Below are 13,607 nucleotides of genomic sequence, written 5' to 3'. Positions count from 1 at the left end.
GTTACGTCGCCACGACGCTTGTGCCAGGCTATGTGCACCTTGAGGCCACGTGAAGTGTCAAACGCCCGCTGGCAGGTCACGGGCCAGACCCAGGTGCCACAGGTCGACCGAGATGAGTGGCAGCGTCCTTCACGAGCCTCCTACTGTGCCAACTTGCTGTGCTTTAGCCACCCGGCGCTCCGCTCGTTGTTCTGAGCGTCGCTCCTCCGTCCTCCGTTGTTGTTGGAGGGCGACTGCCTCCAACTGCCCAGTAGCAGCGTCCTTCACGAGCCTCCTCCACAGAGGCCGATCTTGACACCGCTGGTACCAGTCATCGGCAAGTCCACTCAGCTCCACATCCTCCTGTACCACATCACTCCATCTCTTCCCTTGCCCGTGTCGCGCCCGTTTCGCCCCCTCGATCCGGCCGAACAAAACCTGTTTAGGCATGCAGTGGCTGGGCATGCGGGCTGCATGACCCAGTCAACGCAGCCTTGCCTGCCGGAGGAGCTCACCGATGGGACTTTGTCCAGATCTCACACGCACTGCGGGACGCACACATACCAAACAATTCAGCCGGAAGCAGCAGAAGTGGCAGCAGCACCTGCTTTATTAAGTCAAGGACCACGTTAAAATATACTCTCTTTATTCACAGAAACCAACGGTGCCATTCAATTACACATCGCCTAATGTTTATTGCTTCCCCGATGTGTAGGTGCGGGGCTGTCCACGTCCCTGCCCAGAGCTACTCAAGCCGTCCTCCATCACCTCGCCCAGTGGTCGGCTCCAGAGCCGCATGCGGCTCTCTGCGGTTGCTTCGTTACGTAATGCGTGTACGTATTCTTGTGCATTTTGGCTCTTGAAATATTCAGTTTGACTGAATTCGAACAAAAATAGCACCTTGAACCCTGACCTTGCCTCCCCCACGTGGCCACGATCTGTGGGTCACGGCTCACACCAGTGGGTCACGGCTCACACCAGTGGACAGCAATAAATGAACCGGTCCTGCCTGGATCGTGTCATGCCACCTACGTGACTAAGCTGCACATAACCAGCACGGTGAATTATGGTCAAACAACCCCCACGACCGGTGCGGCGTGTGAACAGCGTCGTAGCTATCTATCGAGTAGTGCGCAGGGCGGTGCAACCGCACCCGTGGCCCACGTGCCCAGGCAGAGATGTCCCAAAGGTAAACCGGCGAGTCGGGGCCACCGCCCCGGGCCCTGCGCTGTGGGAGGGCCCCGCGTTTTGATGTCACGGTGTCCGATATAATACCTTCGGTTTAGGTTTTGAAGGCGTCGGGGTGGAGCCCACACAGTGGGATTATCCCTGGGCTCTACGGCCCTGGGCCCAAATCATGGGCCACGAAGAGAGCCGGAAAGTTGTAGAGGGGTGTCCCCATTCATTATTTGCACAGGGCCCATAAGCCACTGAAGGTTATTCACCGTTTGCCGAGGCCTTCGTCCAGCAGTGGATTGACCAAGGTGCGTGCATTAATTATAATTATTTATCACACATTACTCTCGCCACGGAAGGGTTACATTCTCACGATACAGCAATTCATGCCGGTCCGTCGAGTATTACTTCGCTGGAAAACTGGCAACAGCCATATACAGGGTGCTTCAAAAGAATGTTCACACTTCCGAGAATAACACAAGAAATGTGCTGCCTCCTGTCTCTAGAGATCACCTGGAGAAGATTCCAGGGCACGCGTTGACAATAATGGCTAACAAGTACAGACTTTTTAAAGCTATTAATATACATTCGTTATCGTGAGAATTTTATTGTGTTATATTTTATTCTCATTCTACGTGACTTTACCGAAAGGGCCAAAGAAGATTCGTTATCACGTTACAGTGGTGTAATATCCGTTCTTTTTCCATTAAAAACGATAGTCCCATAAAAGTGTTAACATTTTCTTGAAGCACCCTGTATACCCCCTGCAGCAAGATAATGCTGACTCCGTGCCCTGGCTTAAATCAGGAGCAGTGACCGTGCGGACCACGGGCAGGGCAGGGCACGGCCCGAGACTTCCACTTCGCGCGGCCGCGCGTCCACCGCTTGCAAACAGCCCGCACGTAATATTAATCTGTTCTGCCCTGCGCTGCGTTTACTCTCAGGGCTGCACTGCCCTGCGCTGCTCTCTGGCGTGCTTCCGGGCTGTGCGACTTGCGCGTTGTTCGGCACGACGCCCGGACGCTTCGCTGCACGTGCCGAGAGCAGCTTCGCTCCCTTACTTCTCCAGCCCCTTCGCACTCTGCCCCCCCCCCCCCCCCCCCCACCGAAGAAGCTCCCTGAAGCTGCTATCGGCGCGTGAAGTGAAACGTCGGGACACTTATTTCGAACAAATGCGAGGCGCCAACCGGAAGACAACGTCGGAGAGCTGCGGTATTCCAGCCGTCACTGCGAGAATCTTGGCCCCACACCAACCGGGTACGAGAGGGGAATGTTCCTGAAAATCCTCGCACCAAACTCTTTTATATTGTTGGCGGCACGCTCAGTCCCGTTTGCCACTGCGTTTCCGGCACACTGACGGAAGCGGCCGAGGTGCTGTGTGCGTTCGTGTGTGTGGGCAGCGGCAGTGTAGCGGTCAGCGTGCTCCGTTACTAACCCAGCAACCCGAGTTCGATTCCCGCTCACGGGAGACAAAGACGGCCGGGCGTGGTATTGGCCACCCACCCCCTCACGTGCCATGCCGGCCTTATTAGGTGCTCGCTAACAGCACTTTCCCCAACAGACTGTCAAGGCTACATGGGTGACCTTCGTATTTTTTTGTACGTATGGTTGGTCACCAAAGGAATTTGAAAAGTCCGATGCGGCCCTCAGGTACGTGAAAGGTTAACCCGGCCTTGGTTTAAACTGTCATTTACGGCAGGCCGCTTCTATCAACAACGCACCAGGTGTGTGTGTCCACTCAGGCCTGCAACGCAGGTGAATGTGTGTCCGTTGCTGGACACACACAAGCACGCACGCATACGCCAAAGTACAAAGATCCCTTTCATAGCCTTGAACAGTTGCTGTTAGCGAGTAGCACCTATGAAGGCTGTGTCACCCGACGGGGTGGGTGGCTGCCTTTGTCTTCCCAGTGCAAATGTTTAACACACCCCCACCAGGTACTCATTTAAGGCCGAGTCGACCCAGGGGAGGCCGAACCGCTTCCAATATTCCCCAATGTTTTTGGCCGTGAGCGGCAATCGAAGTCGGGTCACCGGGTTCGTAGCGTAGTGAGCTAACCACTGCGCCACCGCTCCCCACTGGACCCATCCACACACACACGTCGTTCCTGGCATGAGTATAAAGTGCCGTAGGTTTTCATTTAATTTGTTTGCAATTACACTGTACAATCCCGAACCAAAGTATTGTGTCCCAACATTTGCCATGGGTCCCTATCAGGTCTTTGGTCATTTTTAAGTTCAAATCAAACCGCTCTCATCTTGTAGCTATGCACCAAAGTTGTGTATCCGCCAGCTGTCCCGCACGTGACTAAAGATTCGTTTATGAGAAAACATTTTTTGAAGTCAGGGTCAAGCACCTTTCGACAGCACCCTCGTGACATCACTGGCACGGATTCCTTCAGGCTAAATAAAGATTCTGACTCGGATTAAAACCGCGTGGGAGTAATGCCACAGTGATGCTACGGGAGTGCCATGACGACACAAATGATGGAGTCTTTGTAAGTCCTTTTAATTCTCATTAACGAAGCTTCAAGCCAGATCTGGTGTGAACTATAATTACAATTACAGCAGCATTGTTAGCTGAACACTAGAATGGCAATTACCATTGAGAGTGCCACTCGTCATTTTGAATGCAGCTCATCATTTTACCAACCGAGCGCTCTCAGCAGACTGCGTGTTAGCCCCCCCCCCCCCCCCCCCAAGTCACCCTTCGCTCAGTGGGAGGTCGCTCATTCTCCTGTGCTGCCCCATTGCCTGGAACTCCACCCCCAAGCCATCCGTGCTCTGGACTCCCTGCCACTATTCAAGTCCCGGCTCAAAGGTTCCCCCCCTGCCTATGACTGGCTGCCTCTCTCTCGAGCAAACATGGAGACCCACAGACTCACAAAGAGAACCAAACACTCACTGAGATCCAAAGACATGGAGACCCATAGACTCACAAAGAGAACCTTAGACTCACAGAGACCCACAGACTCACATGGAGACCTATAGACTCACAAAAAGAACCACATACTCATTGAGACCCACAGACTCGCAAAGCTAACCAGACTCACTGAGACCCACAGACTCACATGGAGACCCCTAAACTCACAAAGAGAACCATAGACTCACTGAGATCCAAAGACTCAAATGGAGACCCATAGACTCACAAAGAGAATCATAGACTCACACAGAGACCCATAGTCACATGGAGACCGGTGATTGATTGCCTCTCGACACAATAAACAAGCCCACTGGTTCTGTACAGTGTCTTGAGATGCGGTCACAGATAAGACACTCTGTAAATCCAAACAGTAATTGTATTCATATTCTTGGTTCTTTCGGTAAAGTCACGTAGAAGGGAAACAATAACGATGACTGCTTGTGTTGCAGTCGAAACGTCGTGAGAATTTTATTGCTTTATATTTTTTTATTATTTTATTGTTTCCCTTCTACGTGACTTTACCGAAAGAACCAAGAATATGATTCCCTGCAGTCACGAAAGCTTTAAATCAGTAATTGTATTGCGTAGGGACCCATCGACTTACCCCATAGACTCGCAGAAACCGACTCACATAGAGAGACAAATTCACAAGAGAGACCTCTCTTCTTTCCTCTACCAATGACTTACCGACTTTCTATCTCTCTACACAAAATAAATACGCCCACCGATTCCGTACAGGCTGCAGTCGCATGTAGACACCGCTACATACACATCCGCATCGTATTGCAGTATTTAGCTTTTCCCTGATACACACAGACGTTCACACACACACCACCCTGTGGTCCCACTAAGCACACTTCAACATGTGCCACAACTGTCGTACAATCGCGATGCGACGTCATTTATTTACTACTTTAGAGTTGGTCATTCGCGAACGGCTGGAGTTAAGAGAGGGAGCGTTCCAAGGTGAAAAACAGCTCTTATCTTGTAGCTACACACCGGGGCTGTCCTCAACGTCGTCATGATCGTGCTCATCGGCGTCGCGCCATGAGAAGACGAAGAATCCATGAGGAACTCTCGCAGAGCAAGTGTAACCCCCGTCGTGATTACCGAACGGCCCGTGGAAGCGGAAACCACAGAGCTACGTCTATATCTATCAGTGATCTCCGATCCGCTCAGTAGGGGTCAGCACTTTCCCACCCGCCCTGCCACTGAGTAACCTTCTTCCTATGACAGGGTAACTGAACTATTTATACTCAAAGCTGGAGTGTAGCCAAATTAAGTAACACGAGCCAAATGTGTTTCTTTCGTGTGCAGTTGTAACGTTCTGATTGTTGTTGGACCGTTTTTGACCTGCCCCTACTGGACATCTGTGAGAAAGAGCTCTATAGCTCATTGGATTCCTCCAGGATGAATATGTTGATTCTGAGTTTTTGGTGACTGGGCCGAGACCATATAAACTCGCTACAAGCGGCTCAGTCTATGCGAGTCTGTATGTTAAGTCTATGGGTCTCTATGTGAGTCTGTGGGCCTCGATGTGGCACTCATTGTTATCCCCCTCTCTGCGTGGTTGGAACACAAACCCAAACTGTCATTCACGGAATTTGCCAAACATCCCAACTATAGCAGAACCGACTCCTGAAAATCTTCAGACACAGTGGGAGGATTTTCCTGGGTAAATAAATGGCACTGTTATAATTTAAGGGTTGTGGCGGTGGCGGTGGAGTGGTTAGCGCACAACGCACTGTGAACCCACGTTCCCGGTCACGGCTCACATCGGTGGCGAGTGATGCCAGAAACTGGTCCTGCGTGCCTCCAACCTCCCTCTCACTGACCGGCGAGAACCCAGTTTAACCACGAGCAGCTTCCTGGATTTGGAACTAGGATCTCGGCGGTTCCAGCTGGGCGCTCTGACCCCCGCACCTCCCGGCCAGCTCCTGGTCACAAAGAATTTAAACCGGCTACTACGTGCGGCTGCCCAGAGCACACAGCCTAACAGGTGAAGCTACAAGAGGAGAGCTGTTCGTTTCGTGGGCCACCGCCCTTCATTTGTCGTGCCCATGAGGCGACACGGGTTTTTTGTTTTGAGGGCGAGGTGTTTGCCCTCCCCAAATTCCCCCCCCCCACGCAACCCTGTCCTCCTCCACCTCGTCGTCGTCGGCGAGGCTACGGAGGTTACGTGGTTCCGTCAGTTCTTCTGTGGCCGTGCCGCCATGAGTAATGCGATGAAGCAGTAGATGGTGCCACCGACGGTGAGCCCCATGGTGGTGCGGTAGAGCAGCCGGTCGGCCATGCCGCGCTTGAGGTGCACGGGCAGCCCGTCTGCTCGCTGGCGCAATGATAAGAAGAAGGAGACGAATCACGCACATGCGGATGGATTCGGCAAAACATGTGTTTCCTGCTTTCCAAGAATGTAAAACTAAAACTAAACTATTTTACCAGGTAAGGCCCACTGAGCTATATAGCTCTTTTTCAGAAGCAACCTGGCTACATAGCTCAACAAAGTGGCTTATCATCATGTGGAAATGTATAGCAGCCAAATACCCTAAACGTGTGCTGCTGATTCTAAATGTGGAGGGAAAAACCGGAGGACCCCGAAAAAAATCTACGCAACCACGGGGAGAGAGACACTGCAAACTCCAAATATACAGCAGGCATCGTCAGGGTCGGGATCGAACCCACGCACTCCTGTATACCAGGCGAGGTAGTTAACATCTTGCCACCGTGGGGGGAGGTTATAAATGACCCCCAGATGGTTTGGGGTGCTTCTGTGCTTCGCGAAGCGTCTTAAGCCCTCTCACCTGGAAGAATTTCTGCAGCTCGGGGACTCTGTTCTTCCCAAATAACTCTGGTTGACTCGCTTCCGAGATGGCCTTCACCGACCCGGAAAACACCATGGGGGGTGATTCAGCGGGTACGGCTCCCCGCAGGCCCTGGGGGGGGGGGGGGGGGGTAGGTGGGGGACAGGCAAACATGTAACCTTGCACCAACGTTGGTTGACATTGGGCCTGTACGTCGGCCAAAAGTTGCGCGTTTACTGGCTGAAAGGGATGACAGCAGGTACCAAATACACGCCATTCGCCACTAAGTGAAGGTGATGTCACCATGACGCCTGTGCCAGGCCAGGTGCACTCTGAGGCCACGTGAAGTGTCGAAGGCTCGCTGACAGGTCTCGGGACAGACCCAGCAGGTGCCATGGGTTGGATGACTGAGATGACTGGTAGAGGTGCACCAGCTGTAACCCCTAACGTGGGTACACACTCATCATCAGCATCAACATCGGCCAGGGTCTATCCACTGCTGGAGGAAGCTTCAAACTGGTAAAGGAATAGCCTAATATGCACCGCCCAAGAGCCTATGTTTGTAGTGCCACAGGATATGAGCTGTGTGTTGGAGTATTTATTAGGAAGCCACTGGAACTATGCAATTTTAAATCTAAATTGAAAACTTGTTTCTTTCGAACTGCTTTTTAGTGTTTAGTTTGTTGTCCTTCTGCACCTCCGATTAGCGCCGTTGGCTACGTACGGTGAGGAAGACCTATAGACTCATACAGAGACCCATAGACTCACACGGAGACTCATAAAGAGACCCATAGACTCACACAGAGACCCATAGACTCACACAGAGACCCATAGACTCAGACGGAGACTCATACAGAGACCCATAGACTCATACAGAGACCCATAGACTCACACAGAGACCCATAGACTCACACAGAGACCCATAGACTCAGACGGAGACTCATACAGAGACCCATAGACTCATACAGAGACCCATAGACTCACACAGAGACCCATAGACTCACACAGAGACCCATAGACTCACACAGAGACCCATAGACTCAGACGGAGACTCATACAGAGACCCAAAGACTCACATAGAGACCCATAGACTCACACAGAGACTCATACTGAGACCCATACACTCACACAGAGACCCATAGACTCAGACGGAGACTCATACAGAGACCCAAAGACTCACACAGAGACCCATAGACTCACACAGAGACCCATAGACTCACACAGAGACTCATACAGAGACCCATAGACTCACACAGAGACCCATAGACTCAGACGGAGACTCATACAGAGACCCAAAGACTCATACTGAGACCCATACACTCACACAGAGACCCATAGACTCAGACGGAGACTCATACAGAGACCCAAAGACTCATACTGAGACCCATAGACTCATACAGAGACCCATAGACTCACACGGAGACTCATACTGAGACCCATAGACTCACACAGAGACCCATAGACTCAGACGGAGACTCATACAGAGACCCAAAGACTCACACAGAGACCCATAGACTCACACAGAGACCCATAGACTCAGACGGAGACTCATACAGAGACCCATAGACTCACACAGAGACCCATAGACTCAGACGGAGACTCAGAGACCCAAAGACTCATACTGAGACACATACACTCACACAGAGACCCATAGACTCAGACGGAGACTCATACAGAGACCCATAGACTCACACAGAGACCCATAGACTCAGACGGAGACTCATACAGAGACCCAAAGACTCACACAGAGACCCATAGACTCAGACGGAGACTCATACAGAGACCCAAAGACTCACACAGAGACCCATAGACTCACACAGAGACCCATAGACTCACACGGAGACTCACACAGAGACCCAAAGACTCACACAGAGACCCATAGACTCACACCGAGACCCATAGACTCACACGGAGCCTCATACAGAGACCCATAGACTCACACCGAGACCCATAGACTCAGACGGAGACTCATACAGAGACCCATAGACTCACACCGAGACCCATAGACTCACACAGAAACCCATAGACTCACACCGAGACCCATAGACTCACACGGAGACTCATACAGAGACCCATAGACTCACACAGAGACCCATAGACTCACACCGAGACCCATAGACTCAGACGGAGACTCATACAGAGACCCATAGACTCACACAGAGACCCATAGACTCACACCGAGACCCATAGACTCACACGGAGACTCATACAGAGACCCATAGACTCACACAGAGACCCATAGACTCACACCGAGACCCATAGACTCACACAGAGACCCATAGACTCACACAGAGACTCATACAGAGACCCATAGACTCACACAGAGACCCATAGACTCAGACGGAGACTCATACAGAGACCCAAAGACTCATACTGAGACCCATACACTCACACAGAGACCCATAGACTCAGACGGAGACTCATACAGAGACCCAAAGACTCATACTGAGACCCATAGACTCATACAGAGACCCATAGACTCACACGGAGACTCATACTGAGACCCATAGACTCACACAGAGACCCATAGACTCAGACGGAGACTCATACAGAGACCCAAAGACTCACACAGAGACCCATAGACTCACACAGAGACCCATAGACTCAGACGGAGACTCATACAGAGACCCATAGACTCACACAGAGACCCATAGACTCAGACGGAGACTCAGAGACCCAAAGACTCATACTGAGACACATACACTCACACAGAGACCCATAGACTCAGACGGAGACTCATACAGAGACCCATAGACTCACACAGAGACCCATAGACTCAGACGGAGACTCATACAGAGACCCAAAGACTCACACAGAGACCCATAGACTCAGACGGAGACTCATACAGAGACCCAAAGACTCATACAGAGACCCATAGACTCACACAGAGACCCATAGACTCACACGGAGACTCACACAGAGACCCAAAGACTCACACAGAGACCCATAGACTCACACCGAGACCCATAGACTCACACGGAGCCTCATACAGAGACCCATAGACTCACACCGAGACCCATAGACTCAGACGGAGACTCATACAGAGACCCATAGACTCACACCGAGACCCATAGACTCACACAGAAACCCATAGACTCACACCGAGACCCATAGACTCACACGGAGACTCATACAGAGACCCATAGACTCACACAGAGACCCATAGACTCACACCGAGACCCATAGACTCAGACGGAGACTCATACAGAGACCCATAGACTCACACAGAGACCCATAGACTCACACCGAGACCCATAGACTCACACGGAGACTCATACAGAGACCCATAGACTCACACAGAGACCCATAGACTCACACCGAGACCCATAGACTCAGACGGAGACTCATACAGAGACCCATAGACTCACACAGAGACCCATAGACTCACACCGAGACCCATAGACTCAGACGGAGACTCATACAGAGACCCATAGACTCACACAGAGACCCATAGACTCACACCGAGACCCATAGACTCACACAGAAACCCAGTTTGTTGTCCTTCCCCCGCACCTCAGATTAGCACGTTTGGCTACGTACGGTGCATAAGAAGTTCAACATACATACAACACACACACGGTCATTATCGACGGCCACGGTCTATCCACTGCTGCATGAAGTCCTCCCAAGAAAGTCTATACCGACCTTGCGTGCTCCGCAGCATTGGGGTGGCTCCTATCGGCATCGCCTAGCGTGGTGAAGTATGGTCGAGCGGTGAACCGCCTTGACCGAGCGACAGGGCGAGGCATCAGTGGAGTGACCACGGCAACCGGCATGCATTTTTCAAATTCAGAAATCGTTTACATTTTATAGTTTGGATCCGCACTGCGGTGGCCGTACATCCAATCACGACTAAGAATATCCGGGCACGTGGTGCCACAACAGCCAATCAGATACCGCCTTTGCTAATATCAACTTCGATTTCTAAAAGAAGCCTAAGTCCGAGGCCGTTTGGGGTTTCGGGTTGGGGATACAAAGACGGCCGTGAGAGAGGCCAACGGGGGGGGGGTCGTTCCGGCCGTCTTTGTTTCTCCAGGTTTCTGCAATCAGATTCTCTCACCTGCGGGCAGTAGGCGGCTTGAGGAGAGGCGCCCGCCAGGCGCTGCGTGACCCCATTGAAGCGGTAAGCCATGATCGGAACGTGTGAAATCGATTCTCTCTGAAACGATTCGCGCGTACTTTCGATGCCAGAAATCGATCCGGGAATCTCATCGTCGTCGGTCATGATCAATCTACTGCTGGATGACGACACCCCCCGAACCGTCGCCATCTCTCGCGATACCACGACGTTAATAATCCACCTAGCATCTTTTTAGTGTGTTAGTTTGTTGTCCTTCCCCCCGCACCTCCGATTGGCACGGGTTGCCTGCGTACGGTGCGAAAGAAGTCCAACGTACACACGTGCCCCAACAGCCCCAACTACTGCCAGCAATTGATTGGACAACGCATTGTTTCACCGGCCCCATCATGGTTCACCATCGACCATGATCAATCCACTGCTGGATTGAGGGTATTGTCGATAACAGTGCTGGTCGGTCTCGGAGGCTGTCAGCAGAGGGCAGTGCAGAAAAAATAATCCAATGAACAAATCAATGAATTGATTTGTTCCCCCATTGCAGCGGGTAGGGCGGGCAGCACACCCGCCATTGGTCCAGCCTCCCCGGGAGGCCCTGCCCCAATCACAATGGTCAGATGTGGGCACGTCGGAGCGAGCCACGTGCCACACGTTGCATTTCCCTGTGGCCATATTGGGTAGTAGGGAGACGTCCGTGTGTTGGCACGCAGTGCAATGTATCGGTACGCAGTGCCAGCATGTCAATGCATTGCTATAAGCAAATACGTACGAGTAAGTTGAATTAAGGTATAAAAATAGTTTTTTCCCCATTTTTCTGGCAACAAAACTGAAACCTTTTTGCGAGGAATCATGTCTGCATTAACCACAATACTTGTGGTCAGAATGCAAACAAAAAAACGTACTCTGCTAATATATGCATTGTCTTTGAAACTGATTGGTCTACACCAGAGACAGCTTTCTTTTGAGCCTCGTCTGAAACAGTGTTCGACCAGAGGATGCCAAAAGGCGTACAGCTCAAAGACAATTCTAGATTTGAAGCTTTCGTGACTGCAAGGATCCATACTCTTTGGTTCTATTCTGTAAAGTCACGGAGGTAAAAAAATAAAACAACAAAAATCACGACGTTTCGGCCACAACACAAGCGGCCTTCATCAGGTGCTGTCCTCGAGACAGTCTGGTCCCTTCACCTGATGAAGGCCGCTTGTGTTGTGGCCGAAACGTCGTGATTTTTGTTTTATTTTTTACCTACGTGACTTTACCGAATAGAACCAAAGAGTAGCTCAAAGACAATGCACTATCAGAGTAATGAGGGATCGGGGTAAGCGTCTACATCATGAGGCCTCCTTTGGCCAGTACCAAAATATAAGAATAGGGTTTTCCCCTTTTTTCTGGCAACAAAACTGAATCGTATGCTTATATTTTGGTACTGGCAAAGGAAGCCTGAGCAAATTTGTTACGTACGTGTAAATGTATTTTATTCAATTAAATTAACGGATTTGTACCAAGAGTCACATTGATCATATTAAAGCACTGTATTACGTGTGTATTTTACGGATAAGGGGGTATCTGTTCCACGAAGACAAAAGCACATCCAAGAGGAAATAATATTTTAATGGCCTTCCGGATCAATATTGGCCAGCGATGCTACAGTATACAGCTCTTTTTCAGAAGCGACCTGGCCACAGGTGATGATAGCTCAACGCAGTGGCTTATCATCACGTGGAAATTTATAACTGCCAAATACTCTAAACGAATGTTTATACATTTGGAAGAAAAATACCGGAGGACCCGGAGAAAAATCCACGCGACCGCGGGGAAAACATGCAAACTCAAAATATACAGGCGTTAGGGTCGGGATCAAAGATCTCCTGTATACCCGGCGAGGTAGTTAACATCTCACCACCGCAGTCACGTGAGACCTCCCAGTCTACCAGCCATCACGAGACTTCAGTGAAAAACGAAGGCCTGACAATTATTATTTCGCCGATTCTCAAGACTCATATTCAGGAAGGTGCTTGCTACATTGGGATGCTCGGACATGAATTCTCTCATCGGTTACGAGAGTTTGTCTTCGTGTGGGAGGAGGAAAACGCCAAAACCTGTCATTTCAGAGGATAACTTTCAACAGGTGTGGCTCCTACGTACCGTGCTGCCTACCACTGACAGCACCACGTAAATGTTTAGGGTGTGTATTGATGTGTGAAGCATCTATGCAGGATCCAAGATAATTGCGTGTAACCAGATGATACCTCAAGAAACCAAGGATAGAGTCTCGTTAGCAAGTCACATGGGGCAATAGCCTGCTGTTTATACAATCACAAATAAGTACCGTGCGGGTATTTTTTTTTATTTCCCGGCACACAATAGCCTACTCTTGACAATGACGTTTGGGAGATCCTATCAGGTTCCTCTTTGAAACAGACGGAGGGTAGTAACATCACGGTTATTCCACCCGCAGTATTAATCAGGGCGGCAGCTGAAATCAAACCGTGAACCTCTCTCTGTAACAGAGGTGGAGTGTTATGACATGTTCGTGTTGTGTGATGTATCTGATTTAATGTTGTGCATGTGTGTTAGTGGGGTGTGTGTGTTACATGTTAGTGGTGTGTGATGTATGATGTATCTGATGTCAGTATTTGTGCGTGTTAGTGGTG

General features: G+C 50.6%; 1 protein-coding gene across 1 annotated transcript; it reads right to left on the bottom strand.

Moving 5' to 3' along the window:
* Positions 1-571: 571 nt before the first annotated feature.
* COX7A2L (cytochrome c oxidase subunit 7A2 like) lies at positions 572-11,386 on the bottom strand. Its single transcript, XM_032962850.2, has 3 exons — positions 10,939-11,386; positions 6,879-7,010; positions 572-6,406 (listed from the first exon to the last, which is right to left on the bottom strand). Exons 1-3 carry the CDS (start codon positions 11,146-11,148, stop codon positions 6,266-6,268), a joined length of 483 nt encoding a protein of 160 aa, XP_032818741.2. The 5' UTR covers positions 11,149-11,386; the 3' UTR covers positions 572-6,265.
* Positions 11,387-13,607: the final 2,221 nt, after the last annotated feature.

Source organism: Petromyzon marinus, chromosome 29, assembly GCF_048934315.1.
Source record: "Petromyzon marinus isolate PM22_M1 ecotype Great Lakes invasive population chromosome 29, UKy_Petmar_22M1.pri1.0, whole genome shotgun sequence".
NCBI classification, from domain to species: Eukaryota; Metazoa; Chordata; class Hyperoartia; order Petromyzontiformes; family Petromyzontidae; genus Petromyzon; species Petromyzon marinus.
This window is presented reverse-complemented; position numbering and strand designations above follow the sequence as displayed.